This window comes from Camellia sinensis, chromosome 3 (genome assembly GCF_055761805.1).
Source record: "Camellia sinensis isolate YWXY chromosome 3, ASM5576180v1, whole genome shotgun sequence".
Lineage (NCBI taxonomy): Eukaryota > Viridiplantae > Streptophyta > Magnoliopsida > Ericales > Theaceae > Camellia > Camellia sinensis.
Window position 1 is genome coordinate 105046621 of NC_138963.1, and position 27691 is coordinate 105074311.

Genomic DNA, 27691 nt, shown 5'->3' on the forward strand with positions numbered 1-27691 from the left:
TTACCTTAGGATACGCCGTCGTAGAGAAAAGATAATAAAAGATACCCCGGATAAGGATGTTAATGACGACGACTTCTTCTGGGTATCGGGCAATTTTGAGGATCACCAAGCCCAAATCCCAGGCCGAAGTATTAACTGGAAGAAAGGAGAACCTGGTAAAGTTACTTCGGTTTTATGCATGCCTTCTTTTACTTCGGTTCCAGGCGTTTTGACCGGTCTAACAGTCGTATATTTTTTGCAGACTTGGTCCATCTTGCTTCCTACTATAGTTACCCACATCTGAACACACTTCGAGCCGCACTACGGATTAAAGAAAGAGGTTGGGCCAAGCTTCTAAGCTTTGAACCGACCTACCGATATAGCGGTCGTCGAAAGGCCCGAGTGATCGATTTCCTTCTAGAGGAAGCACCTGAACCGGACCCCAACTTGCCCGAAATACGACTTGTCCCACTTACAGCTGAAGAAGAGATGGCGAAGAAAAGCAGAGTGAGGGCCCTTCTGACCGCAACAACCAGGGCCGAAGTACAACCATCCTTAGAAACGCAGCCTACCGTTGTGGCCCTCCCTTCTCAGCAACCTTCTTCATCTCGCCCTTCCAAACGTGCCCGATCAGCATCGACCGAACAGCAACTTGTCGATGAGGTCGAATCCATCCCCCAAAGTCCTCAACCTGCCCCCCAACCGGAGCAAACTGACCGAGCAGAATCTTCGAAATGGGCTCCGCAGCTGACCTTCAACGACCGAGACATCAAAGCTACTGATTCGGTTGTTGCCGAAAAAGATCATCTATTGGCTTTTAATCTGGCCAAAAGTGTGTGCCTTCCCAAGGACATGGAGCACCACCTCAAGCAATTGAACACCGAGATGAAGTCCATCCGGTCTACATCGAAGTCCATGATTTTGGTAAGTAGCTCTCTGTTTTTTCTTGTTTGAATTTTCCAACTTTTACTTCGGCTCAAGAGACTCTTCGTTTTGTCAGGCCTTACAGAAGAACAACGTAACTTACAAGAAAGTCCAGGAGCTTAGAAAAACCACAAGGCAGGCAATGGCTGAAGCCGAAGCAAAAGCGGCCGAGCTAGAAGAAGCCGAAAAGAAAATGGCCGAGCTACAAGCGGAGAACGGCCGTCTTGCCGATCTGGTTAGTTCGGCCGAGGCAGAGAGGCAGAAAGCGGCTATTGCTATGAAGGACAAATATCTGCGCGAGCTGGTAAAACTTGAAAAGAGAAAAGATACCGAAATAAGCCAACTAAAAAAGAGCGTGGAGGCGGCCGAAAAGCAGGGTTACAAGCAGGGTTACAAGAAGGCGGATGAAGCATATGTGAAACAGTGCGATGCTGCCAAGGAGTTGTTCTTCAAGTGCGGCTGGAGGGCGGCCATTGAGAAGCTCGGTCTTGATCCACAGACCGAGGTTTTCAACCCTCCAACCTATTTTATACCGAGCTCTCTTGCGGACTACGCCAATGCCCTGCAACAAGAGTTTCTGGAAGAGTCAGAATCCGATGACTCCAGTTCTGAAGATACTCCGGTCGATAATGTGGACCAGCCAGTCCGGTCGGAGCCCATTGTGGAAGACCTAACAGTTGGTCTTCCCAGTGAAACCGTGGTTCCAGCCGAAGCGACTCTCCCAATTGTGAATGAGCTTCCTCAAGAAACCGGTCTTCAAGTTGATGGTGATGCAGCTTTTGATGCCGAGATTGAAGATCTTTTTTCTTGATTTTTTCTTCTTTTCATTGTTGCTCTTTGCCGTTGTAACCGAACTATGAACCTCCTTTGTAATAGTTTCAATGAATGAAAAATTTTGCTTCAACTCTTGTTCCGGTTCTGATATGTATGTCTGTACTTTGTAATGCCTTCAGTTACTCCAACTGTTATTTCGGTTTTGGCTGGTTAAACTACGCTTACTAGCCAACCACTCCTTAGCCGATATAATTACTTCGGCTGAGGAGTACAGAGTGTTTAATCTTAACCAATCCAGTTTCAGCCTTGCACTTACTTCGGCTGAAGAGTCAGAAGTGTTGGTTTATTTCAGCCAACCACTCTTCAGCCTTGCACTTATTTTAGCTGAAGAGTAACAAGTGTTGGTTTATTCCAGCCAACCACTCTTCAGCCTTGCACTTACTTCGGCTGAAGAGTAACAAGTATTGGTTTATTCCAGCCAACCACTCTTCAGCCTTGCACTTACTTCGGCTGAAGAGTAACAAGTGTTGGTTTATTCCTGCCAACCACTCTTCAGCCTTGCACTTACTTCGGCTGAAGAGTAACAGGAGTTGGTTTATTCCAGCCAACCGCTCTTCAGCCTTGCACTTACTTCGGCTGAAGAGTAACAGGAGTTGGTTTATTCCAGCCAACCACTCTTCAGCCTTGCACTTACTTCGGCTGAAGAGTAACAAGAGTTGGTTTATTCCAGCCAACCATCGAAGTTAGTTTTTCCAGCTAACTTATAGTTTTTGGTTATTCCGACCAAATGTCCTACAGCCTGGATCCTTATCCTGGGCTTAGGAAGGGTGTTGGTTTATTCCAGCCAACCTCTAAGTTAGTTTTTCCGGCTAACTTAGAATAAAAATGCTTGCAATGCGCCTAATCTTTACTAAAGCTAACTTTTACAAGGAACAACTTGTGCTAAAAAGAATTTCTCATTTTATTGAAGGAAGAGAAAATTACATATGTTTGAAAAAGAAAAGCTAAAAGTAGAATAACTTGAGATTGGCCGTATTCCATGGCCTAGGGATTGCCTTGCCATCCTTGTCTTCTAGGTGGTATGCCCCTTTGCCTGCTAACCCAATCACCTTATAAGGACCTTCCCAATTTGGGCCTAACTTGCCATCTCCTGGGATCAAGGTGTTTCCCATTACTTTGCGTAGTACCCAATCCCCAATCTTGAATTGTCTTGGATGCACCTTTTTGCTGTATTTTCTGATTAACTCTCGTTGGTATGAGGCGATGTGGACTAGTGCTCTTTCTCTTCTTTCTTCTGCAAGGTCGAGTTCTAAGGCTATGGCTTCTCCATTTAAGTTTGGATCAAAATTTTCGCTTCGAATTGTGGGGAGGCCAACTTCTAGTGGGATTACTGCCTCCATTCCATAGGCTAAGGAGAATGGTGTTTCTCCTGTTGATCGCCGAGGTGTGGTGCGGTAAGCCCATAAAACGTGAGGAAGTTCCTCCGCCCACTTGCCTTTTGCTTTCTCTAGCCTTTTCTTTAGTCCATCCAAGACGACTTTATTTGATGCTTCTGCTTGCCCATTTGATTGAGGATATGCCGGTGTAGAATTGTAGAACTCTATCTTGTACTCTTCACAAAAGCTTCTGAAGATTCTGCCGTCGAACTGTGTACCATTGTCTGAGATCAGTGCTTTTGGTATGCCAAACCGAGTGATGATATTCTGCCAAACAAACTTCTTCACGTCTTTTTCTTTGATTGACGCCAATGCTTCTGCTTCTACCCACTTTGTGAAGTAGTCTGTTGCTGCGAGAAAGAATTTTCTGCCCCCGGGCGCTGTTGGAAGTGGTCCTACTATGTCCAAGCCCCACATTGCGAAAGGCCATGGGCTAGTTAATGGTAGGAGTTCTCTTGCTGGTTGATGTATTTGGTGCGCGAATTTTTGGCATTTTTCACACTTCTTCACATATTTCTCTGAGTCTGCTTGCATATATGGCCACCAATATCCTTGCGAAATAGCCTTGTAAGCGAGCGACCTTCCCCCTTGATGACTTCTACACACCCCTTCGTGTATTTCGAACAGGAATGCTTCTACTTTGCTGGGATGAACGCACTTGAGGTAAGGCCCAGAGAACGACTTCTTGTATAATGTCAAAGATGGAGATAGCCAAAATCGCTGCGACTTTGCCCTTATTCTGTTGGCTTCTTTTTTCTCTTCTGGTAGGATGCCGTCTTTTAGGAACAGGATGATGGGATCCATCCAAGAAGGGCCTAATTCTGTGCAACATACTTCTTCTGCTTCGGGGTCTTCTATGCTTGGTCTTGGTAAGAAGTCGATGAGTAATGGATGAGGGATTGATGTATCTGCCATTGAGGCAAGGCCTGCTAGTTCGTCCGCTCGGCTGTTTTCCTCCCTGCCAATTTGTTCTATTCTTACTACATCAAATTTCTTGATCTCTGTTCTGACTAACTCTTGGTATTTGGCCATTCTGTCATCCTTTACTTCGTATTCGCCAGAAATTTAGTTTACCACCAGCAGAGAGTCACTGTATACCATTAGTTCGGTTGCCTTCATGAAGTGTGCTGACTTGAGTCCTGCGAGAAGCGCCTCATACTCCGCTTCATTGTTGGATGCTGGGAAGCCAAGGTTGATTGCTTGCTCTATAACCAGGCCGTCTAGAGAGATGAGGACTATGCCAAGCCCTGCACCATGTCGGTTGGATGCTCCATCCACAAAGAACTTCCACATCTCTCCAACGAATAGTTTCCAGCAAGTGGAAGGATCAGATGATGTCGTGAGGTCAAGAATGGTGTTTTCTTCAAGGTCCATGTTGGCTGTCTGCCCTTCGTCTTTTGTTTGAACTGCTGGTGAGCCTTTGTTTGTCTCTTCCTTGTTGTCCTTAGTATGGTCTGCCCTGGTGCTTGATTGACTACCTTCTACTAGGGGTTGCGCTATTCCGGCGTCAACTTCTGTCCCTAGTTCGGTTGTGTCAATCAGGTCGACTGGGCAGATATGATGACTTCCAGGAGTAAACTCTGCGACGAAGTCTGCCAAAGATTGGGCTTTTATTGCGGTCTTGGGTTGGAACTTGATGTCGAATTGTCCCAACTCTACTGCCCACTTCAAAATTCGCCCACTAAAGTTCGCCCTTTCAAACAGAGCTTTTAGTGGAAAGGCTGTGAGGACGACTATGGTGTGGGCGTGAAAGTAGTGCGCCAATTTTCTGGATGCCATCATTAATGCTAATGCTAGTTTCTCCAAGGGCAAGTACCTTGTTTCGGCTCCCAACAATGTCTTGCTGACATAAAAGATGGGCAAGTGTTGTATTCCTTCTGCACGAACCAACACTGCGCTGACTGCGTGCTGAGAGACTGCCAGGTACAAAAAGAGTTCTTCACCAGGTACTGGAGTAACAAGTAGTGGTGGGGAAGACATGTACTCCTTCAAGCTTTTCAGAGCTCGGTCGCATTCTTCATCCCACTCAAACTTGGCTTTTAAAGCTTGGAAGAATGGTCGTAGTCTGTCTGACGACCTGCTTATGAACCGGTTGAGCGCAGCTGCCATACCAGTGAGATGCTGCACTTCTTTGACTGAGTTTGGTCTCTCCAATTCCTGGATTGCTTTAATCTGAGAGGGGTCTGCTTCTATACCTCGGTTGGTCACCAGGAAGCCCAAGAATTTGCTAGATCCAACTCCGAATGCGCATTTGGACGCATTGAGGCGCAACTTGTGTTTCTTCAGGATCTGGAACATCTCGCCTAGATCTTTAAGATGGTCATTCTCATCCTTGCTTTTGACCACCATGTCGTCGATGTAAGCCTCCATTGTTCTGCCTAACAATGGTTCAAACATCTTGGTGACCATCCGTTGGAATGTCGCCCATGCGTTCTTTAGGCCAAAGGGCATGACCTTGTAGCAATATAACCCCCTTGGTGTTGTGAAGGATGTGACCTCCTGGTCTGGTTCATGCATGGCGATCTGGTGGTAGCCTCTGTATGCATCCAGAAAGCTAAGTCGGTTATGTCCTGCCGTTAGGTCCACCAGTTGATCTATCCTTGGTAGAGGAAAGCTATCTTTTGGGCACGCCGTGTTGACTGTTTTGTAGTCGACGCAGACACGCCATTTACCATTCTTTTTTGGCACTACAACTGTGTTGGAGATCCATCTTGGGTAGTGCACTTCTCTTATTGCTCCTGCCTCCAGCAGGTTGCCTACCTCTTCTGCCACTATTTCGGCGTGGTGGAGTGCCGATCTGCGTGTGCGTTGGATGACTGGTCTGGCGGATAGGTGGACATTGAGTTGGTGACTGATGAAGTATGGATCAATACCTGGCATGTCATAAGGCGTCCAGGCAAACACTTCGATATTAGAGGTCAAGAATTCCAAGACCTCTAATCTCTCAGTGCTGGACAACGATGAGCCAAGCAAGAAGAACTTATCCGGGTTCTTCTCATCTATTTTTACCTCCACCAAGTCCTCCACCGCTTTCTGATCAGCCTCTTTGCCGACGTCCGCGAATAGTTCATTACTTTTTGGTTCTTCCACCGAATGAACGTATCCTTTGGCCGCTCGGCTTCCATTCGCTGTGGCGAAGCATTGTTTTGACATGGTCTGATCGCCATAGACTTCTTCAATTATACCGGTGTCATTGGGGAACCGCATTACCTGATGGTATGATAACGCTACCGAACGCATGGCATGCAGCCATGTTCTGCCCAAGATGATGTTGTATGTGGAGGGGACCTTCAATACCCAGAACTCCACTTGTTTTGTTACACTCCCTGCTCTGACTGGAAGAATTATTTGCCGACAGGCCACTCTGGCATGGAGTTGAATCCAATCAGGGGAGAAACTGCAGGCGCCAAGTCTTTGTCTTGCAGCTTCAGTTGTTTAAATGTGTCGTAGTACATGATCTCACATGAACTACCCTGGTCAATCAGAATCCGCTTGACGTCAAAGTCTTTGACTCGGAGAGTGACAACCAGAGCATCATTGTGAGGACAATATATTCGATCCAGGTCTTTATCCGAAAAAGACATGACGTTTGTCGCCTCTGTCTTCCCTTTCTTGATGGCAGGTTGGGCACTTAATACTTCCCTAAAGTGCTCAGCCTTCTTGATTGATCCCCTGAGCTCGCATACACGCTCAGGTTCAAAGACTCTATGTATTACATTGATGATGCCTTGTGGTGGGGCGTCGATCGGCATCCCATTGGGGTTATTATGATCCTGGGGGGCTGGCTGTGTACCTCCTTCAATATATTTGTCCAAGTGGCCTGCTGCCACCAGTTCTTCCAAGTGTTGTCTTAGTGGTGTGCAATTCTCAGTTCGGTGCCCCTTTTCTTTGTGGAAGGTGCACCGTGATCTGTCGTCATAGTCTTTCTAAGCTTCTCCCAGCTTGGCTGGCCACTTGACAAAAGGCTCGTCTCTTATTTCGCTCAGAATTCGATTTATTGGTTTTTTGAACACCGTTGTTATGGCAGTGCGGATTCTCAACCATCTTTTGTCTAGGTCTTCTCCGTTATCTCGTCTGCCACGCCCGTTCTTATTCTGCCGATCTACTGTATTGACCTTTACTGAGGCCTTCTTTTCTGGTACCGTGGTTGCACTAGATTTTACTTTGGCACGTGCGCCATCCTCTTCTACCCTGATGTGCTGATGCACTCTCTCCATCAGGGCTTCCATGGTAAGGGGTGGCGTCATAGTGATCGAGTCCCTTAGTCTGTTTCCGACTGGAAGGCCTCTTTTATACTGCGCAATGGCTAGATTGGTGGGGCAGTCTCCAATCTGGTTGAATGTCTCCCAGTAGCGACTGTTGTAATATCTGAGGGTCTCTTTTTCACCCATGTCGATGGAGAGTAACTGGTCTATCTCCACCGGTGTTTTAGTGTTTGTTCGAAACCTCGTTACGAACGCTTCTGCCAATTGGGCCCAGGAGGCTATGCTGCCCTCTGGGAGCTTTTCGAACCAAGTCAAGCCTAGGTTGCCAAGACTTGACGGGAAGAGTATGCACATTAAGGCCTCGTTTCGCCTGTACACAGCCATGACTTGGCGAAAGTGGCTCAGGTGTGAATACGGGTCCGTCTTCCCTTCATATGTATTGAATTTTGGCTGAAGGAAGCCTGATGGTAGGGGCGCGTTTTCGATTGCTGGAACAAACGGCGAAGTCTGTAGTCTTGCCAATGCTTTGTCCGTTGGTTCGTAGGCCGGTCGCGGTATTGGCATTCCAACCTCGACGCTTCCATGCGTCCGAGGAGCCAACCGTTGTAAGGCCGAGACTCGGTGTGGGTCCCTTGCCCTGGCATCCTCCTTGCATCGTGCTTTTTCTTCGAGCACGATTCGTAAGTCGGATGACCTGGGCAGCTCTGTTTGTCTAGATCTGGTTTGGTGTGAATGTGAAGGCCAATACGTGCTTCCTTCAGTGTATGATCTTTCGGATCTCGTCTTCTCAGACCTGGAGTGACGAGTCCTGGAAGATAAGGAATGAGTGTCGCCTGTCCTGAGGCTTCTGCTCCTTCCTTGGGAGGGTGGAGTATTCCTACTATGATTCTCTGAGTGGCGAGGGGGCGTCTTGTGCTTGCGCCCCTCTCCTGTCGCCACATCTTTAGTTTTCATCTGGCGTTTCAAAGCCTCCATGTCCGCCGCCATCTTCTGAATTAGTTCATCTTGCTCCTTCACGCGATCCTCCAGGGCTTGAGGATCAATCCTCCTCCTTTGCCTGTCAGGACTTTGAGAGTGACGAGGGCTGTTATTCCGCCTTCCCCTGCCACTCCTCCTGGAGTTATGTCGTTGGGGCTCCAGATCTGCCATAGGAGGGACAGAGGGTAATCCTTCTCGCCTTGCGCCCCCGTCTGGAGTTAGCCCGTCGACGGCGGACTGCGGTAGTTCTTCAATGTTTGCCATTGATTGAGAAAAGGAGAAACTTAGTCAAGAGGTTTTTGTTCTTGTCTGTTGGTTCCCACAGACGGCACCAATTGTACGGGGAGGAAATAATTCTCCTCGTATAATCCTGTTGACCAAGTCTACGCTCCTCCGTACGACGTCGCTTTATCACCTGAAAACACAAGCGTGAGCTAGCCGGCGGGTGTGTGCCGGAAACCTCTCCGATGCCTAAGTCAGTAAGCTTGACAAATAGACAAAGTTTTATGTTCTCAGAAAGAATTGTGTTCAATTACCTCCTCCAAGGTGATGTTTGTGAGCTTTTATAAGTTTCCTGTGGCACAATCCTAGTAGGACTTTTATTTCTCCATGTAGAGTCCTCCTAGGATTCATACTCCTAAGGATAATGCTTATCCTTTTACACCCCCCCCCCACTGCTTAAACCAAGTGGGATGGTTTTCTCCATGGCCGAACTACCATTTGACCGAAGCAAAACTGGCAATGCTGAGCCACAAAGTGAGCCGAACTATCCTTAGTTCAGCCCCTCCCTTTACTCTTCCTTATATCGGTTTCTCATCTGTTCATCCCAGTGTGTTTGGACCGAACCAACGACTCTCGACCGGTATAACTCCCAGACCGGTACACCTCTAAGGCCGACATAACTTCAAGGCCGGTCAAACTTCAAGTTGCTCCCTGACCGAAGTAACTTTATGATTCCTGAACCGAAGTAAATTTACCTCCCTGGGCCGGAATAACTTTGTTTCTCCTAGGCCGGAGTAACCTTGCTCTCCTGGGCCGGAGTACCAATTACGGCCTTTTTACTTAGTCCTTTGCACTTTGGGCCTCAAAGCCCAATCACGCAGCTCGGAACTATCCTTAGTTTAACCAGCCAAAACCGAAATAACAGTTGGAGTAACTGAAGGCATTACAAAGTACAGACATACATATCAGAACCGGAACAAGAGTTGAAGCAAAATTTTTCATTCATTGAAACTATTACAAAGGAGGTTCATAGTTCGGTTACAACGGCAAAGAGCAACAATGAAAAGAAGAAAAAATCAAGAAAAAAGATCTTCAATCTCGGCATCAAAAGCTGCATCACCATCAACTTGAAGACCGGTTTCTTGAGGAAGCTCATTCACAATTGGGAGAGTCGTTTCGGCTGGAACCACGGTTTCACTGGGAAGACCAACTGTTAGGTCTTCCACAATGGGCTCTGACCGGACTGGCTGGTCCACATTATCGACCGGAGTATCTTCAGAACTGGAGTCATCGGATTCTGACTCTTCCAGAAACTCTTGTTGCAGGGCATTGGCGTAGTCCGCAAGAGAGCTCGGTATAAAATAGGCTGGAGGGTTGCAAACCTCGGTCTGTGGATCAAGACCGAGCTTCTCAATGGCCGCCCTCCAGCCGCACTTGAAGAACAACTCCTTGGCAGCATCGCACTGTTTCACATATGCTTCCTCCGCCTTCTTGTAACCCTGCTTGTAACCCTGCTTTTCGGTCGCCTCCACGCTCTTTTTTAGTTGGCTTATTTCGGTATCTTTTCTCTTTTCAAGTTTTACCAGCTCGCGCAGATATTTGTCCTTCATAGCAATAGCCGCTTTCTGCCTCTCTGCCTCGGCCGAACTAACCAGATCGGCAAGACGGCCGTTCTCCGCTTGTAGCTCGGCCATTTTCTTTTCGGCTTCTTCTAGCTCGGCCGCTTTTGCTTCAGCTTCAGCCATTGCCTGCCTTGTGGTTTTTCTAAGCTCCTGGACTTTCTTGTAAGTTACGTTGTTCTTCTGTAAGGCCTGACAAAACGAAGAGTCTCTTGAGCCGAAGTAAAAGTTGGAAAATTCAAACAAGAAAAAACAGAGAGCTACTTACCAAAATCATGGACTTCGATGTAGACCGGATGGACTTCATCTCGGTGTTCAATTACTTGAGGTGGTGCTCCATGTCCTTGGGGAGGCACACACTTTTGGCCAGATTAAAAGCCAATAGATGATCTTTTTCGGCAACAACCGAATCAGTAGCTTTGATGTCTCGGTCGTTGAAGGTCAGCTGCGGAGCCCATTTCGAAGATTCTGCTCGGTCAGTTTGCTCCGGTTGGGGGGCAGGTTGAGGACTTTGGGGGATGGATTCGACCTCATCGACAAGTTGCTGTTCAATCGATGCTGATCGGGCACGTTTGGAAGGGCGAGATGAAGAAGGTTGCTGAGAAGGGAGGGCCACAACGGCAGGCTGCGTTTCTAAGGATGGTTGTACTTCGGCCCTGGTTGTTGCGGTCAGAAGGGCCCTCACTCTGCTTTTCTTCGCCATCTCTTCTTCAGCTGTAAGTGGGACAAGTCGTATTTCGGGCAAGTTGAGGTCCGGTTCAGGTACTTCCTCTAGAAGGAAATCGATCACTCGGGCCTTTCGACGACCGCTATATCGGTAGGTCGGTTCAAAGCTTAGAAGCTTGGCCCAACCTCTTTCTTTAATCCGTAGTGCGGCTCGAAGTGTGTTCAGATGTGGGTAACTATAGTAGGAAGCAAGATGGGCCAAGTCTGCAAAAAATATACGACTGTTAGACCGGTCAAAACGCCTGGAACCGAAGTAAAAGAAGGCATGCATAAAACCGAAGTAACTTTACCAGGTTCTCCTTTCTTCCAGTTAATACTTCGGCCTGGGATTTGGGCTTGGTGATCCTCAAAATTGCCCGATACCCAGAAGAAGTCGTCGTCATTAACATCCTTATCCGGGGTATCTTTTATTATCTTTTCTCTACGTCGGCGTATCCTAAGGTAATAAACCCAGCCATCATCTTTGGAACCTATGGAGTACTGGTGGAAGATTTCGGCTAAACCGAGGTTCAAGCCTGCTTGGCGGTTTAGCTCGGCAATACCCATTATTATCCGGTATGTATTGGTGGATAGCTGGGTTGGGCATAGTCTGGTTTGCCTAAGAAATTCGCAAATTAAAGGCTGGACCGGGAACCTTAGTCCGGTTTCTATAATAGATAAAACAATAAAGGGGACAAAGCCTTGGTTGTTCCACGGAATGGTTTCCTTTTTGGCTAGGGTAAGGTGTACATCATCTGGAATGCCATAATCCCTTCGGAATTCGGCCATGCCACCTGGGGTATCTACCAGATACTTATACTTACCCATTTGTGGTATAAATTATTAATAAGTTATCCCGGTCGGAAGATTGGACTCAAGTAGCTCGGTTGAGCACAAGAAGGAATGCCTGGGCAACCTAAGTCTGCAAAGTAGAAAACAAAGGGGTTAAGCACAGATCATTGGACCGTGCTACAATTTAAAAGCAAGGTATAAGAGCCCTACTTCGGCCTCAAAAAACTGGTTCTATCTCGGCTCATCAAAAGGTTTGGTAGCTCGGTCTGAGCAGGTTGCTCGTTAGACCGGTTTATCGTCTAGGGGCAGCTTTCTGAGTTCGGTCTAAAAAACTAAGAAAGCTGGTTTAGCCCCAAGGCCTAAATCGGTTGTAGTGTGAATAAAGTTACTTCGGTTGAGCCTCTAGGGGCAGCTTTCTGAGTTCGGTTTAGAAACTAAGAAAGCTGGCTTGGCCCCGAAAGCTTAGTTCGGTTGAAAACCGAGGTTCCTAGTTTGATATGTTCAAAACTTGGTGATCTTATTTCGGCTAAAGTGAGTCAGGCGTTGGTGACTCTTTGAGACTTTCAAGTTCTAGTTCGGTTATTGACTACAGTGATCTACCTATATCGGGCAAACGGGATCCTAGTTCGGTTGCTACCTAATTTTGGATCTAAGGCTAGTTTTTTACAGAAGTTCATGCGCGTATGAGCTCTGCTATTATTTTGTCGTAAAAGTACAGTTGCAAAACAAAACTATACAAATGTGTTTTGCAAAAAACATACAAAAACAAGATATACAGATGCGAAAAGCAAAACAGAGCAAGAAAGAAAGTAGATTTGCTTACTAGATTAGAGAAAAAGGGACTGAAGATGAAAACTGTTGCAGAAAAGGAAGAGCACGAACGGCAAGAACACAGAGAGAGAAGACGAAGAATAGTGAAGGTGAATGGTTCAAAGGCAGAAAGGTTATTTTGTGAAAGAGGAGAGAGAAAAGAGCGGCAAAAAGGGGCGGGACTGTTCAAAAAGTTCGAAGTACGAAGGCGGCGTGATAACAGCTCACGGCCTATTAGAGCCCGCCACGTGGCAAGGGAAAGGGAAGCGTTACAGTCGTGATTGAAGAGACGTTTTGACCGGACGAAGTAAAGCCCGAAGTAAAATTAGCTCGGTCGGAGAGCCCGAGGGTTTTTTTCGCTCGGCTGGAGAGGTTAAAGGGTTTTTAGCTCGGCTGGAAAGGCTTAATAAACTCTAGCTCGGCCAGTAGACTGGTAATCCCAATCATGATTGCACAGATGGGATTAAAGGGCAATTGAGAGGGTAATTTTTGGGAAGAATTGGGCCGAGCTGCGTGATTGGGCTTTGAGGCCCAAAGTGCAAAGGACTAAGTAAAAAGGCCGTAATTGGTACTCCGGCCCAGGAGAGCAAGGTTACTCCGGCCTAGGAGAAACAAAGTCATTCCGGCCCAGGGAGGTAAATTTACTTCGGTTCAGGAATCATAAAGTTACTTCGGTCAGGGAGCAACTTGAAGTTTGACCGGCCTTGAAGTTGTGTCGGCCTTAGAGGTGTACCGGTCTGGGAGTTATACCGGTCGAGAGTCGTTGGTTCGGTCCAAACACACTGGGATGAACAGATGAGAAACCGATATAAGGAAGAGTAAAGGGAGGGGCTGAACTAAGGATAGTTCGGCTCACTTTGTGGCTCAGCATTGCCAGTTTTCCTTCGGTCAAATGGTAGTTCGGCCATGGAGAAAACCATCCCACTTGGTTTAAGCAGTGGGAGGGGGGGGGGTGTAAAAGGATAAGCATTATCCTTAGGAGTATGAATCCTAGGAGGACTCTGCATGGAGAAATAAAAGTCCTACTAGGATTGTGCCACAGGAAACTTATAAAAGCTCACAAACATCACCTTAAAGGAGGTAATTGAACACAATTCTTTCTGAGAACATAAAACTTTGTCTATTTGTCAAGCTTACTGACTTAGGCATCGGAGAGGTTTCCGGCACACACCCGCCGGCTAGCTCACGCTTGTGTTTTCAGGTGATAAAGCGACGCCGTACGGAGGAGCGTGGACTTGGTCAACAGGATTATACGAGGAGAATTATTTCCTCCCCGTACAATTGGCGCCGTCTGTGGGAACCAACAGACAAGAACAAAAACCTCTTGACTAAGTTTCTCCTTTTCTCAATCAATGGCAAACATTGAAGAACTACCGCAGTCCGCCGTCGACGGGCTAACTCCAGACGGGGGCGCAAGGCGAGAAGGATTACCCTCTGTCCCTCCTATGGCAGATCTGGAGCCCCAACGACATAACTCCAGGAGGAGTGGCAGGGGAAGGCGGAATAACAGCCCTCGTCACTCTCAAAGTCCTGACAAGCAAAGGAGGAGGATTGATCCTCAAGCCCTGGAGGATCGCGTGAAGGAGCAAGATGAACTAATTCAGAAGATGGCGGCGGACATGGAGGCTTTGAAACGCCAGATGAAAACTAAAGATGTGGCGACAGGAGAGGGGCGCAAGCACAATAATCTTGGGCTTCTAATCTTTTTGAATTCTGGATTTTATTTTAATAAAAAATAAAATTAAATTCAAATGTTTTTGGTCCAAAAAGATTAGAAGCCCAACCCAACCACACACCACGCACCTAGGCCTAGCCCGACCGGACGGCGGCGGCGCGTGCGTGTGGTGATTTTTGGGTCCAATGGGTCTAGCCCATTTTGTCTATAACCTCTCCCTCTAAAACACTTGGGTACCCCTTGGGGCACACCCCAAGTATCTCACCCTAAGCTTTATAAACCTTTTCAAAACTTCCCACCAAATCAATGTGGGACAAGTCAATTTACAACCTTAAGGAATTTCCACCAAAACTCCATTTCCATGGAGCACACTTTGGCTTCAATTTCCCATTCACTCGGTAATGGTTTTGAGCAACCAAATATACCACGTGAATCACAACGCAGCATAAAACGCGTTACCACTTTGACCCGAGTAAATCGACACTCGGGGCTCACCTAAAAAATAGACCAAACTTGAAAAAAAATTCTGATTTTACTCAGAATTTTTTCCACCATTTCCAACATTTTTCACCTCCTTCAATCTCTATATGAAATTGGAATAGAAATATGCTATGAATCATAAAATATATTTCAATTTAATAATATGTGAGTCGTACTTTTAAAATAATTATGATTTATAAAATAATTTTATAAATTTACAACATTATTGATTCGACAGTGATTTTATGGAGTAAGAAGTGTCACGAGCGTGAGAGAGGTCCCATGTCACCGATTTTGCATTTGATATTTTATTATAACAACGATAGAGACTCCTTTTTAAGGATCTTATAATTTTTAAAATGATTCATCTTATTTATGATGTGAACTCCATAGGTACATAAATAAAGTGCTGTTTGGAAAGTTTGTTTTTTGTTTTTTTTTTGTTTTTTTTTCATTAAAACACAAATTGGTTACAAAATCGAAAAAAAAAAAAAATCCAAACAAAATATCACATCAAACTCTATAATCATTTCATTTTTTCCCTCACAAATATAACATCCAACCACAAAAAAACTCAATTATCTTTCCAAACACAAATAAAAATTTCTCCAATAATATCCTACAACTAAAAAAAACTTACAAAAAAATCCACTTCCCAAACACCCACTAAGTCTCACACATCATAAATAATATAAATCAATTTAAAAATTATTGAATCCCCCAAAAAAAAAAAAAAAAATTCACTCATTTTCCATTTTATTATTACCAAATCTGACTGAAAATTCAATGCCACCCCGCGACACCACCCCATTTATATATAGAAAATGTCTCGTAACTCAAATTTTGTGACTCAAAAGTGGCTCAAATGGCCAAAACGACGTCGTTTTGGCCATTTTTATGTTGTTTTGTACTCAAAACGACGTCGTTTTAGCCATTTGAGCCAGTGGAGTGAGGAATGGAGAGGCCTGATCTTCAAATAAATGTCCCTTTCTTTCTTGAAAAGATAGGAGGGAAAAGTCAATTTATTAATTTATTTAAATTATATTATGTTTTTTATTTTTATATATATTTTTTAAAAAAATTAAAAAAAATTAAAAAGTTAAGGTTGTGTTTGGTTTAATTTTAAAATTATGATTTGCGTATTAAATTATATTTTGAGTTTATGAGTTTTTAAATTATGATTTGAAAAGAGAATTTGTTTGGTTATACGATTTAGGAATAACAACGGGTTGGGGCGGGGTCGGGGATTACACTCCCGATCCCCGATCCCCGAAGGTATAAAATTCTCTGTCCCCACTCCCGATCCTCGGCGGGAAGTCCATTACCCCCCACCCCCGTCCCCTAACGGGGATCGGGTTTCCCCGACCCCGAAAAATCTCCACCTATTTTTTTTTTTGAATTTTACATATCCCATTTTATTTTATATTTTTTAAGCAAATAAAAATAATATATATAAAAGTATAATCTAACAATGTCTAAACATAAACATCTAAATGACAACATAACAAACAAGATACAAACTAACACACACACCACATAAAATAAAAATAAAAAATAAATCCAATCAACACTTGTTTTTTGCTTTAAAAAAAAACATCAATCGTGAATTTTGCAAAGTAACATGCACAACCAACATTATTAGCTTAGTTAACTTCTAAATTCAATAGGTATCTCTAAAATTCCTAGAGAAACATACACGCGCGCGCGCGCACACACACATATATATATATATATATATGGAGAGAGAGAGAGGGGTGTAATAGTAATTTCAGTTTAAAACGAAAACTGGGATAGGGAGAGGCCGGGGCCGGGGAACCTATCACCTTCTCTCGCTCGAAAATTGTCAGGGATTCATTTTCAAATACCATCCCCAACCCGTCGGTGGTATTTTTCGAGAAAAAACCATTCTAATCGAGGTTAGGAGGTCGAGTCCCTATCGAGTTGGATTCAAATTGCCATCCCTAATGAGTTTAACACTAATCTTAAAATGAATTTGTTAAGATTCTTTATAGTCAAATTGAAGCTTAAAACAAGCATAAAAGAATAGATCAGAAAGCAATAGCTGGAGTAGTCAATTCACACAGGGTCGTCGTTTGGGGAAACGACTGGCCAGACGTCTAATGGGACGACCGACGGTCCAATTTCTGCCTAGTTCTACTCCGTTTCTATTTTTTTAAAAAAATTTGTGTACATTGTAAACATTTTTGGATTGCCTATATATACGAAAATGACAAGTTATTTGGTCATTTATTTGAAAATAACAAAAAAATAAATAACAACTGATTTGTGACAATAATTTTTAAAAAATATAAATATATATATATATATATAATTCTAATGAAATATACAATCAAAAGTAATCTTAAAGCACTAGTTCAATATATTTGTTTGAAAAAAATAATACTTTTTTTGTAATATTTTAAATAGAAAATATTTTCAGAATTTTTTAATTTTGTAAATAAAAAAATTATTTTTTTCAATAATTATTTTTTTAATTGAATTTTAAAAAAAATTTAGTTACGAGCTTTGTACAGAATTTTCATAGGATTGAGTTGTGTGTTTGGTTATGGGTTATAATTATTTGAATTATAAGTTTTGAAATTTTTTTTCAAAATTCATAACCAAATAATTTTTTTCATTTTAAAAATTCAAAATTAAATTCAAAACTTTTTTCAAAATTTATAATTAATAAATTTAAAATATAACTCCACACTCAAATTATAATTTTTAAACCAAACCAAACACAACTAACTTTTTCGGACTTGTTTTCTTGGACTCCAATTGTGACTGAGTCTACGCACTCAAATTATAATTTTTAAACCAAACCAAACACAACTAACTTTTTCGGACTTGTTTTCTTGGACTCCAATTGTGACTGAGTCTACGCACTCAACTCTATGTGAGCCCCCAAGTTAGGAATGAGGATCCTCTCCTTACAGCTCTCATCCTTGCGTCCGTCCTTACAGGCTTTCGGGTCTATTTTTAGGTCCAATTTTGATAATCCGAACCGTTCATATTTTATGATTTATTCAGTATATCATACCTGTAAAAAATCAAGTTGATCGGATATCAAAAAGTATGTGTTCGGAAAACTGTTTATTAAATTCTTTAAAAAATAGTTTTTAGTTCAATTTTTCGAACACATGCTTTCTGATATCCGATCAACTTGATTTTTTACAGGTATGATATACTGAATAAATTATAAAATATGAACGATTCGGATTATCAAAATTGGGCCTAAAAGTAGACCCAAAGGCCTACAAGGACGGACGCAAGTACGAGACTGCAAGGAGAGAACCTTGGCTCCCAAGTTAGGCCCACTCCTCATTAATCTTTCGCCCATAGTGGACCTCCCTTGACCGCATTTGTAAAAGGCATCAGTGTCCTTGAAGTTTGAACAGTTCAAGACCACCACCACCCACCACGTAACCCCCTAATGATTACATAAAGAACACTCCTACATTTTGAATTTATTTTATTTTATTTTTAAATTTCATTTCTCACTTAGATATTTTTACATGTACATTTTGTTTTATAATATAAAAGTACATATATTATTTTATTTTCGTTTCTCACGTAACTCCCTGGTGGTTGTGTATAGGATAAGGGTTAGTATAATTCTGATTAATTTGATTTGAGGTAAAATTAAAAATAAATTAATTCATTTAAATTATAGAATCAAGTTGAATCAAACTATTTAAATACAGTTTGATTTAATTTGGAATTCTAATTTCACATAATCTATTCACAAAGAAAAATCATATAATATTTTTATTTCAATATTAATCTATCTATGATTCTTTTAAACATGAACATGCATATTGTTTTACCATTAATTTAAACAAATATAATATTTTTAGTAAATAAATATATTGTTCAACATATAAAAAGTATAAAAACTCCTATCAAACAAACATTGTCTGTGGCAACAACAATTACAAAACTAAAATAAAAAAGCAACAATAATAAAAACAGCACTGCTTCATAGAAATAACTTCATGATATGCATCAGTCGTGTATGGTATGTAGTTTAAGTTATATATGATTTGGATTGATTCTAATACAGAACCATGAATTGAAATTTGGAACCGATCCGTAGGAAACGGTTCCTCAACTTTCCAATCCATAACCGAACTACAGATTCAAAAAATCAAACAAAACATACCGGATTGGATTGGACCAATTCAATTTGCGGATTTTACGAATTCCTTACTCAGCCCTAATATAGGATTGAGAAAATGGCCTGTCGGTCCGAAGCCTGACTAGGCTCGGCTCGACCTCTCCTGTGGGCTAAGGCCTGGACCATGGTTTTTCAGTCCCCGACCCAGCCCACTGGCCCGATCAAGGCCCTATTTGAGGCCCAGCTTGTGTGGCGCCCGACTTTATTTTCAAACTATTTTGGTGAAAAAAAAAAATTTAAATCTGTCTCGCCCGACCCTCTAGCCTACCTGAGGCTTGATTATCCCCTAGGCCTGGGCTTGGATCTAAGCCAAGATTTCACAGAAATGGTTCGGCTCGACCTGGGCCGATTTTTGGTGAGAGCCCAATAGGCCCAAGGGCGGATTAGCTTGAACTTGAGCCCAAATTGGTTAGGTCAGGCGAAAATAATACCCCTAGTTTGTAGCACCCTTTATGGTGTGAGATCTTAGGTTAAACTCCTATAAAGAGGAATTTGATACCCTTTATGATGGTTAATTTATTTCAGTCAAAGAATTATACAAAAAGTCAAAGATTTCCATTTCTGTCTATTTTTTATACATATTTTCATAAAAATCCAAAAAATAATCCTGAGCGTACTAATTTTGTTCACTTTAAAATTTAATCAAAAAAATAAAAAATTACTAAAATAGCATATTTCCAAACCAACCCTTAGTGGTTGTTAGATTTGGTGGTTAGTCTGTTTCCCCCTATTATGAGGTCGTACTTTGAGGTTTGGATTGTTGGGCTTAAGTTTTGTTGACTTTTTAACTATTATAGATTAGTGTTCTATTTTCTTAAACACAGATTAGTGATCTATTCGATAATATAAATATTTCTCATAATTACACTCTTAACTATTGACAATTTTTTTTTTTTTTTTTTTTCACACAATAACTACTAGTAAATATATATGACTTATTATAAACCCCAAGGGGGTTGGTTTACTGGTCAATTGTTGAAGTCTCGGAAGTAGCCCTCTTGGTTTGTGAATCCACGAAGAATGGAGAAATGTATCATATGCATCGTTACGTATGTTTGTAGTAAACATTACGTAATTTTTTAGTATTAAAAAATAAAATTATGTATTTTGTGACATAATTTTTATCCAAATGTTTTTTAGCAAAAAAATATGCAACATTATCACAAAATACATAATTTTATTTCTAAATCACAAATAATCAAAAAAAAATATTTCATTTATCAGAAAAATATGTAAAATATATCACAGAAATACAACTAAGGTGCATATGATTCACACTTTTCAAGAAGTATATACCATAGCATTATCATGAAGATTGCCAAAAATCATTTTTTTCTTACATAAAACAAAATTGACGAAAATTTTGAAAGGTTGTTTATTTAAAATTAAAAAAAGGAAAAGAAAAGAAAAGTATGATATGTATCAAAAGTTATGCTTGAAATTCATTGACTTAAAGTGGTGGTGGGATCTCGATGAAAAAAAAAAACCAAAAAAATCAAAAAAACATAAAATAAAATAAAAGAAAGTGGTGGTGGGATCACCTCTGGTCAAGCTATTGATATTTTGCTTAAAAGTAACATATATTAGGGTTAAATGTATTTTACCCGTTGTAGTTTGCAGTTAGAGTATTTTACCCTTATCGTTCAGGTATAATTAAAAATAGGAGGAATTACGTGTAGGTCTTAATAAGTAAATTTATTGTCTAATAGGTCTTATAAAAAAAAATTATCATAAAAAAATGTCACTAATTATAAGTTTTAGCGACAATTTATAAAAATCAAGATAAAAAAAGTCACTAATTATTACTTTTTAGCAACATATATAACAAATTATCACAAAAAAATTATTTTTATCGACAATTTTACGAAGACTTATTTTCAATAAGACTTGATGAGAATTAAGTCCAACCATTAGGACCTATTGATAGTTTACCCTTAAAAGAATTTCATGTGAATTTAGAATAAAGTGTTATATTTAATTTTTTTTATAACAAAAGGTGTCTTAAACACAATTTTTTAGAGTGAATTTTTGTTTTTTAAAAATTTAAAATGAATTTAATACAACTAAATGACAATTTTACCCCATTTTGTCTAAACCTAAAATTAAATTATTATGTTAAGTAAAATAAAATAAATTAAATTAAAATATAATTAAGAATTGATCTAAAATATAAAATATAATTAAGAATTGATTTAAAATATAATTAAATAAAATACAAAATAAACAATAATCAAATTGATCTAAAATGTAATTAAATTAAAATTAGATTAAAATGTTAGAAATTATAATAAATAATTAAGAAATTAGGATTAATTGTGATCTAAAATATAATTAAATTAAAATTAGATTAAAAAGTTAGTAATTACAATAAATAGTTAACTATTAAGGATTAATTTTGATCTAAAATACAATTAAATTAAAATTAGAATAAAAATTTAAGAATTTTAATAAATAGTTAAGAATTTATAATTAATTGTGATTTAATTGAATTAATATTAGACATTATAAATTATGTGTATGACAGATAAGAGAGAGAGAAAATAACAAAAGATATAAGATTTGGGGATATTATAATCATTTCATATCTATAGTTAACAGTTGTATTTTAATCTAAAACTAGATGAGGGACATATGACTATTTTTAAAAGATAAGGTATAAAGTGTTATCTGGCTATACCACAGGGGGTAAAATGGATTTTGTCCTATGTATTATACTTTCAATCAATTTAAACTAGCTTAGTTGGTCACTCTTATATAGATTGTTTATTTTATTTTCTTATTATGACTATTATTTTAAAATATATCGGAACTTCCTTTGTTTCATAATTTGGCTAAAAATATTAGCTGGCCTTTCATGCTTGTAATTTAATTGAACAATTGATATGCAGAGATTGTATGAATTGGGTGGTCGAAAATTCGTGTTAATGTCGCTGAATCCAATAGGGTGTAGTCCAATGGTGAATGCAAGGCTACCAATGAGAAAGGGCTGTGCACAAAAGCTGAACTTGGCAGCTCATCTCTTCAACACCCATTTGAAGTCTTTGGTAGATCTCATCAAGCCTCACATGCCTGGCTCTAACCTGGTGTATGTTAACTCTTACAAGATCATTAGAGATATCATCAAAAACCCTACTTCCAAAGGTAACTGTATAACTACCAATCTACTATTCTCTACTCAAGTTAGCCTTTGAAAATAAATATTTGGGAAAAAAAATATGAGATAAATGGGAAATGGTAAAAAATAATTGAAGATCAATAAATTGCAAGTGAAAATTGAGAACCGTGTCACTAAAGTACATATATATCTCACTTGCACAACATTGATTTGTGATTGTTTTCTCTTTTTTTTTTTCTTTTTTTTTCTCATGTTCTAACATATATGAATTTCATGATGATTTGCAATTATTTTTTCCGTTTGACATATTCTAACATATTTAATACATTTCTTTCAATTTATTTTATCTTATTTTATTTTTTGGGTTTGTTTGTTTTGGAGTTTTTTAAAAATGGATTCAAAAAATGTTAGGTCGTTTTCGAGAAGAACCAAAAGGAAGTTCATCTTCCATTCTCCAGATTGTAAAAAAACAAAAAGCCATCTTTTTTTTTCTTTCCTTTTTGATTCGATCTCACCATGTCTTATAACTGTTTGAGGGTTTTAGATAAAAATGTTATAAAAAAAAAAGAGAAAAAAAAAGAGAGAGAGAATAGCATCTTTATTTGAATTAGGGGTGTTTGTGGATTGGGTTTAGTCGGTCACCTTCCATCCGCCATTCGTTCAAACTTAGGCAGATTAAAAAAAATCAATTTGCATCCGTTCGTTTAGTTAGCAAATGTGAATTGAGCGATCCGTGTAGATTGACAGTGGATGCATATTGATTTGGCGATTTGAGCTTTATTATTTTATGCGCTCTCTCTCTCTAATAACTATTTTAGAGTAATTTTTTTATTATTTGGGATCTTATTTGAGTCTAAATTTTTTATATTTTTTTATAATTAAAATACAGATCAAACTTTCATATTTCATAAATAGCTACTAATATTATTACTAAATAAAATGTCATTTTTTTAACATACAAAGTATAGAAACATGCCATCATTTTCTTAAGAGGGGTTGGCGGATCGGGTTGGGTCCGGTGTCTCTGCAGATTTAGAAAATCTCCATCTGCATCTGTCTGCCCATACCATCGAACTACTTAAAACTAGGTGCATTGGGTCGGATTAGTTGGTTTTGGTCGATCGATTGCGTCCGTGAACACCCCTAATTTGAATACCATTTATTAACCAATTTTTTGAAAATTCTGTTTATGATAGTGCTACATTTACCATACATTTCTTTGTTCCATTCATTTTGTAAGAATAAATTGATAGAGAGATGTAAAATAAATTGATAATATTATTGATTGTTGTATATAATGATTGATGTGTATATATTTTGTACAAGAATTCCTATTATATAGGAGATGATTCTGGAGTAGGTGAGGAGTGAGTGGTGGAGGTAGGTTTGGTGGAGTGTAGTAGGTGATAGGAGTAGTAGGTGGAGGTAGGTTTGGTGGTAGGTGTAGTAGTAATTTACATTTACATTAACAGCCCCCCTCAAACTCAAGGAGGATAGGTACTAGCCAACTTGAGTTTGGAGAGAGTAACAAAACAGAAAAATAAGTTGACAAATAAAATTAAAAATGGGATAGGAGACACTGTATGGTCGTGTCGGACCGTTGTAGCAGACAGTTTACGGGGTCATGTCGGACCGTTGTAGCAGACACTGTGTGGTCGTGTCAGACCGATGTAGCAGACAGTTTATGGGGTCATGTCGGACCGGTGTAGCAGGACAGTTTACGGGGTCATGTCGGACCGTTGTAGCAGCCAGTTTACGAGGTCATGTCGGACCGATGTAGCAGGACAGTTTACGAGGTCATGCCGGACCGATGTAGCAGACACTGTGTGGTCGTGTCAGACCGATGTAGAATACAGTTTATGGGGTCATGTCGGACCGTTGTAGAAGACAGTTTACGGGGTCATGTCGGACCGTTGTAGCAGACAGTTTACGAGGTCATGTCGGACCGATGTAGCAGCTGACCGGAATCAATGTCGGGACAGTTTATGGGGTCATGTCGGACCGTTGTAGCAGACACTGTATGAGTGTGTATATAGGCTGCCCAAAAGATATACATGGATGTAGATATCGAGCCCTCAAAAGTCGTGCCCTCAAAAGGGGTGTCATCAAAAGGCGTGCCTGAGTCATGAAAAGGCGTGCCATGAAAAGGCGTGCCAGGTTGTCGGCTTCAAGAGGCGCGCGATGCGCGTGGCTGCCTCAGCTATTTAACCAAGACAGAGCCTGAGGCCGAGGCAGAAGCAAAAAACCTGCGAAATCCTCTGTAAAACTCTTCGTTGTGCTGAGAGAGAGAGGTTGTAACACTGTTGTGCTGAGAGAGAGAGTCTGTAACACTCTGTTGCGAGAGAAAATGGCTTCGTCGTCCCGTGGTGTGCTGACTCTCTTTCCCGACCTCAACGAGTCAACAAGAGAGATAACGGGTGCGGTGGCCAGTGAACCTCAACCAAACACTGCCGGTTTTGCGCCGTTGAACTTTCCGATGCGGTCGGTGGAGCAAAAAATGGCGGTGCAGTCGGATGTGGAGGCCAATCAGTATACTTTGAAGTCATGTGTGGAGACCATGACGGCGGTCACAAACCTATCGCACCGGCTGCAGAGTAGGACAAATGAGGTGCAGCAGTTAAACTCCCAACTGGCTCTGCTCCAACGCATGTATAAGGATGCGCAAGCAGAGATAAATGTGCTGAAGGCGGAAAATAAGGAGCTGAAGCGGAAGGCCACCGTGATGTTCCGATTTGGAGGACCGCCATATGCTGCAGTGGAGGAGCAGGGAGTAGTGATCATGCCCAGTGGAGTGGGAAACACGGAGGCAACACCGGCAAGGGCCGCCCAGGACGGAGGCAAGAAGAAAAGACCGGCGGCAGAGTAGAGAAGAAAAATTCCACCTGTGAATGTGGGTGTTGGTGTGTATGTTGTTTTTTTTTTTTTTTTTTTTGTTTGGAAACATGGTGATCGGGGTGAGCCTCGACATGAATAAAATGAGTTTGGTGTGCAGAGCTGCCTGCGTTTTTTTTTTTTTTTTTTTATTGCTTTGAAAAATATAGATATAGATATATATCTATCAGAAGACTGAGCAGTAGAACAAAGTTTGTTAGAAATCAAACTTTGAGAGAAATCAAAGTTTGGTAGAACAATAGTGATAGGAGAGGCTTGGGGTGTTGGAGGTTTCAATTGGCACGGTTGGGGTCCGGCGGGCGGTGAAGGCAAGGTCGCCGCCCGCCGGAAGGTGAAGATCACCAAGAGCTAACCTATAGCTCTGATACCATGTAAGAATAAATTGATAGAGAGATGTAAAATAAATTGATAATATTATTGATTGTTGTATATAATGATTGATGTGTATATATTTTGTACAAGAATTCCTATTATATAGGAGATGATTCTGGAGTAGGTGAGGAGTGAGTGGTGGAGGTAGGTTTGGTGGAGTGTAGTAGGTGATAGGAGTAGTAGGTGGAGGTAGGTTTGGTGGTAGGTGTAGTAGTAATTTACATTTACATTAACACATTTAAATCCCCAAACAACTCAAGAAATTGTAATATAATAACATCTGGCCAATATTTTTAACTATTATCAATGAGGGTAATATAATGTAACTTTATGTTTTTCAGGTTTTAGGGATGCTAGCAATCCTTGTTGTGAAGTAGCATCAATAAGTGAAGGTGGAAGTGGAGTTTTATGCAAAAGAGGAGGGACAACATGTGCAAATAGGACGATCCTCGTGTTTTTTGATGGGTTGCATCCAACAGAAGCAGTGAATGATCTGATTGCAAGAAATGCTTATGCTTCCAATCTCCAAACTCAAGTTTATCCCATTAATGTCAAACAACTAGCTCAAATTTAGGTTTCTTCTCCTCTAATAAGTTGTGTTGGTTTCTCCCAATCTTGAACAATGTATGCTTAGTTGGTACCATGGTTAATTATCAATGTATCTCTCTCCCTATCTCTCTCTACAAAAGGCAATAAGGATTTTTCTCTTCAATCCTATAAATGGACTGGAGGTTCCACTTAACGGGTTGCTATCAATTTAGGACCTTCATTGATGATTGAATTCGTTCCTTTTATACGATTTGTTAAGTAAATCATTTATATAAAAATTTAGGTTTATTGAATATCTATAGCTATTTAATTGAATTAAATTTGTCAAAAAAAAAAAAAAAAAAACATTGACTACTCTAAAATTTTTAAAAAAACTTATTAATTATATTTTTAGTACAAATATGATCTAATCGAGTGATTACCGATATCCAAATAACTTAATTTTTTCTCCTCCACAAACTAATGATAACCAAATGATAAACCCAATTTTTTTTAATACCGAAATCATGTGATTTTAAAATATATTTTCCAAATCCAAAAAGGTTTGGAATTTATTTTTTAAAATTCATACATTATTTTTAAAGTCGTTTCTTTAAAACAAAACTTCACTTGGGGTGCTATTTGTTTTGAGGGATTGAGCTATAGAATTGGACTAATAATCTATCCGGACTAATAATCTGTTGTTTGATTCAAAAATTTTACACCAGACAATTAATCCCAAATCTGTTGGACTATTTGGGCATGTTTGATTAGGTGGATTAGAGCATGGGATTGTGATTATTAATTCGTGAGCCCAATTATCCTATGTTTGTTTTAACATTTTGGTTTAGGATTATTAATCTAATAGATAATTAATCCAACAAATTTGTAGGATTATTAGTAATGGGGTAGGGGTGGGATTATTACTCCAATGGATATTAATCCAATTGGATAGTGAATACCACACTAATTTAATAGGATTATTAATACTTTACTATTAATCTTGTGAATCAAACATGACCTTTCTGTCTTATGGGAGGGGTGGGGCACAAATGAGGGATAAGAGGGATATGGGATTAGTTGGTAAAATGACCATTTTGACCCTCTACTATTTAATTATGTATTATATTTGGTAAAATTTAATAAAATTTAAATGTCTCAATTTAAAAATAAAATAATCTATTTAATTTTTATTGGTGTTTTATTTATTTAATTTTTTAAAATAATCTTTTATAGATATTTTATTGATGTTTTATTTTAAAATTTTGTTTATATTTTATTTAATTTTATTATTTAAATTTTAATAGATGTTTTATTTGATTTCATTATTTAATTATTATTTTTTAAAATAAATTTATTTAAAATTTTAATTAAAAAATAACATATATTTTTATTTAATTTTTAAAAAAATAAATTTATTTAATTGTGTAAAAAAAATAAAATAAATTTTTATTTAATCTAGTTAAAAATAATTAAAATATTAAAGATATGTTTAATATTGCTATTTCTTAGTAAATAATTAAAAATGATAAAATAGTCATTTGAGCATTTATCTTTTTCCATAATATCTCAAACAAGCATAAGATTCATATTCTATCCAACTAAATAGTTATTTCCTGACACCTGATCCCATGACTAAACAAACATGAGATACAAATTCAGTCTAACTAAATAATTCAGAAATAATGTATCCTAGAACTAACAGTCTAGTGGATACCAATCCCCTCTTATATAATCCATCCAAATAAACACATTCTTGTTGTATAACTTTTTGAAGTTATATTTTGACAAAATGACAAAAAACTCATACACAAGAAATAAAAAGCAAAAATAAAAAGGAAAATCTCGAATCAATGATATAGTATTTTTTCTATGGAGTGTGAGTTTGTGCTTCTTCTTCTTTTTTTTGTTTTGTTTTGTTTTATTTTTTTAGTGTAAGCCTTTTATGTGGGTCAGATTTGCACAAAAAATATTTCCATGTAATTTATTTTTTTTTAATCTGTTC

The 27691-nt window shown here is 39.7% G+C and overlaps 1 protein-coding gene across 2 annotated transcripts in view; it reads left to right on the forward strand.

Moving 5' to 3' along the window:
* The window catches only part of LOC114274562 (GDSL esterase/lipase At1g29670), a 33403-nt gene extending 7449 nt beyond the window's left edge, over positions 1 to 25954 (forward strand). For both annotated transcript variants that reach the window (XM_028216522.2, XM_082917678.1), the window contains exons 3-4: positions 21668 to 21920; positions 25500 to 25954. In XM_028216522.2, the coding sequence (XP_028072323.2) occupies positions 21668 to 21920; positions 25500 to 25732 (486 nt within the window). In that variant the 3' untranslated portion in view covers positions 25733 to 25954. The remainder of the gene's footprint in view (positions 1 to 21667; positions 21921 to 25499) is intronic.
* The last annotated feature ends 1737 nt before the right edge of the window (positions 25955 to 27691 follow it).